This window comes from Equus quagga, unplaced genomic scaffold (assembly GCF_021613505.1).
Source record: "Equus quagga isolate Etosha38 unplaced genomic scaffold, UCLA_HA_Equagga_1.0 201314_RagTag, whole genome shotgun sequence".
NCBI classification, from domain to species: domain Eukaryota; kingdom Metazoa; phylum Chordata; class Mammalia; order Perissodactyla; family Equidae; genus Equus; species Equus quagga.
The window spans coordinates 1-1,151 of NW_025798491.1; the positions used below are offsets into that span (position 1 = coordinate 1).

The 1,151-nt window shown below is 46.0% G+C and overlaps 1 protein-coding gene across 1 annotated transcript; it reads right to left on the reverse strand.

The window, feature by feature from the left end:
* Positions 1 to 8: 8 nt before the first annotated feature.
* LOC124233396 (olfactory receptor 51F2) lies at positions 9 to 950 on the reverse strand (the record flags this gene model as incomplete). The annotated part of the gene is made up of 1 exon (XM_046650523.1): positions 9 to 950. A coding segment is annotated over exon 1 (912 nt), but the record flags the coding sequence as incomplete, so codon positions are not given.
* Positions 951 to 1,151: the final 201 nt, after the last annotated feature.

Below are 1,151 nucleotides of genomic sequence, written 5' to 3' on the forward strand. Positions count from 1 at the left end.
TTGACAATAGCCTTTCGAATTTGCTTAGTCTTCACACTGTAGATGATAGGGTTGAGTACAGGAGGGATGAGCAGGAAGACGTTGGCCATGATGGTGTGGACAAATGGAGGTGCTGAATGGCCGTAGCGATGGACAAGAGACAAGCTGATGAGAGGGATGTAGAAGATGGCAACAGCACTGACGTGAGATATGCAAGTGTTGAAGGCCTTCTGCCGCCCCTCTGAAGAAGCAATGCTGAGCACAGAGCGGATGATCAGGACATAGGAGAGCAAGATGCAAGGGCAGTCAAACCCTGTCGTAGAGAAGAGTGCAATCAGACCAAGGATGCTGTTGATTCTGTTGTCTGTGCATGAGAGTTGAATGAGGTCAACGTGGTAGCAGTAAGAATGTGAAAGGACCATAGACCTGCAGAAGGATAGCCTCTTGACAAAGAGCACAACTGGTAACATCACAGCAACATCCCTTATCAACATGCTCACCCCAATCTGGGCGATCCTGGCACTGGTGAGGATGGTGGTGTATCTCAGTGGGTCACAAATAGCCACAAAACGATCAAAGGCCATGGCCAGGAGAACCCCAGACTCCATGAAAGTAAATCCATGGAGAAAGAACATTTGGGCAATGCAGGCATTTAAGGTGATCTCTCGGGCTTCAAACCAGAAGACCCCAAGGGTAGTGGAAAGTGTGCACAGAGACAAGCTCAGATCTGTGGCTGAAAGCATAGAAAGAAAATAATACATGGGCTCATGGAGGCTCTGCTCACGGAGAATCACAAACAGGATCATGCTGTTCCCAGAGAGTGCGATAATATACAGAAGACATAAAGGGATGGAGATCCAGACCAAGGCTTCTTTCAGGCCTTGGATACCCGTCAAGAGGAAGGTCAGAGGCTGGGCATTGGTGTTATTGAGGACCAACATAATGAGGGACTGAGAAGAAAGAGATATGTGAATAATTAAATACGACAGACACTGAATACATAGCTTATCACTGAGAATATCTTTCTGGCACCCTGAGATACACTGTATTACTATTGCTGAATCTCCAAGAACTTTAGTATTTTCTGAATTTTCTAGAGCTGCAAGCTTCTTTTCTCCACCTCTCAACATTTCTCATTTCTTGAGAAGAGAGAATTCCCTGATTAATTCCAC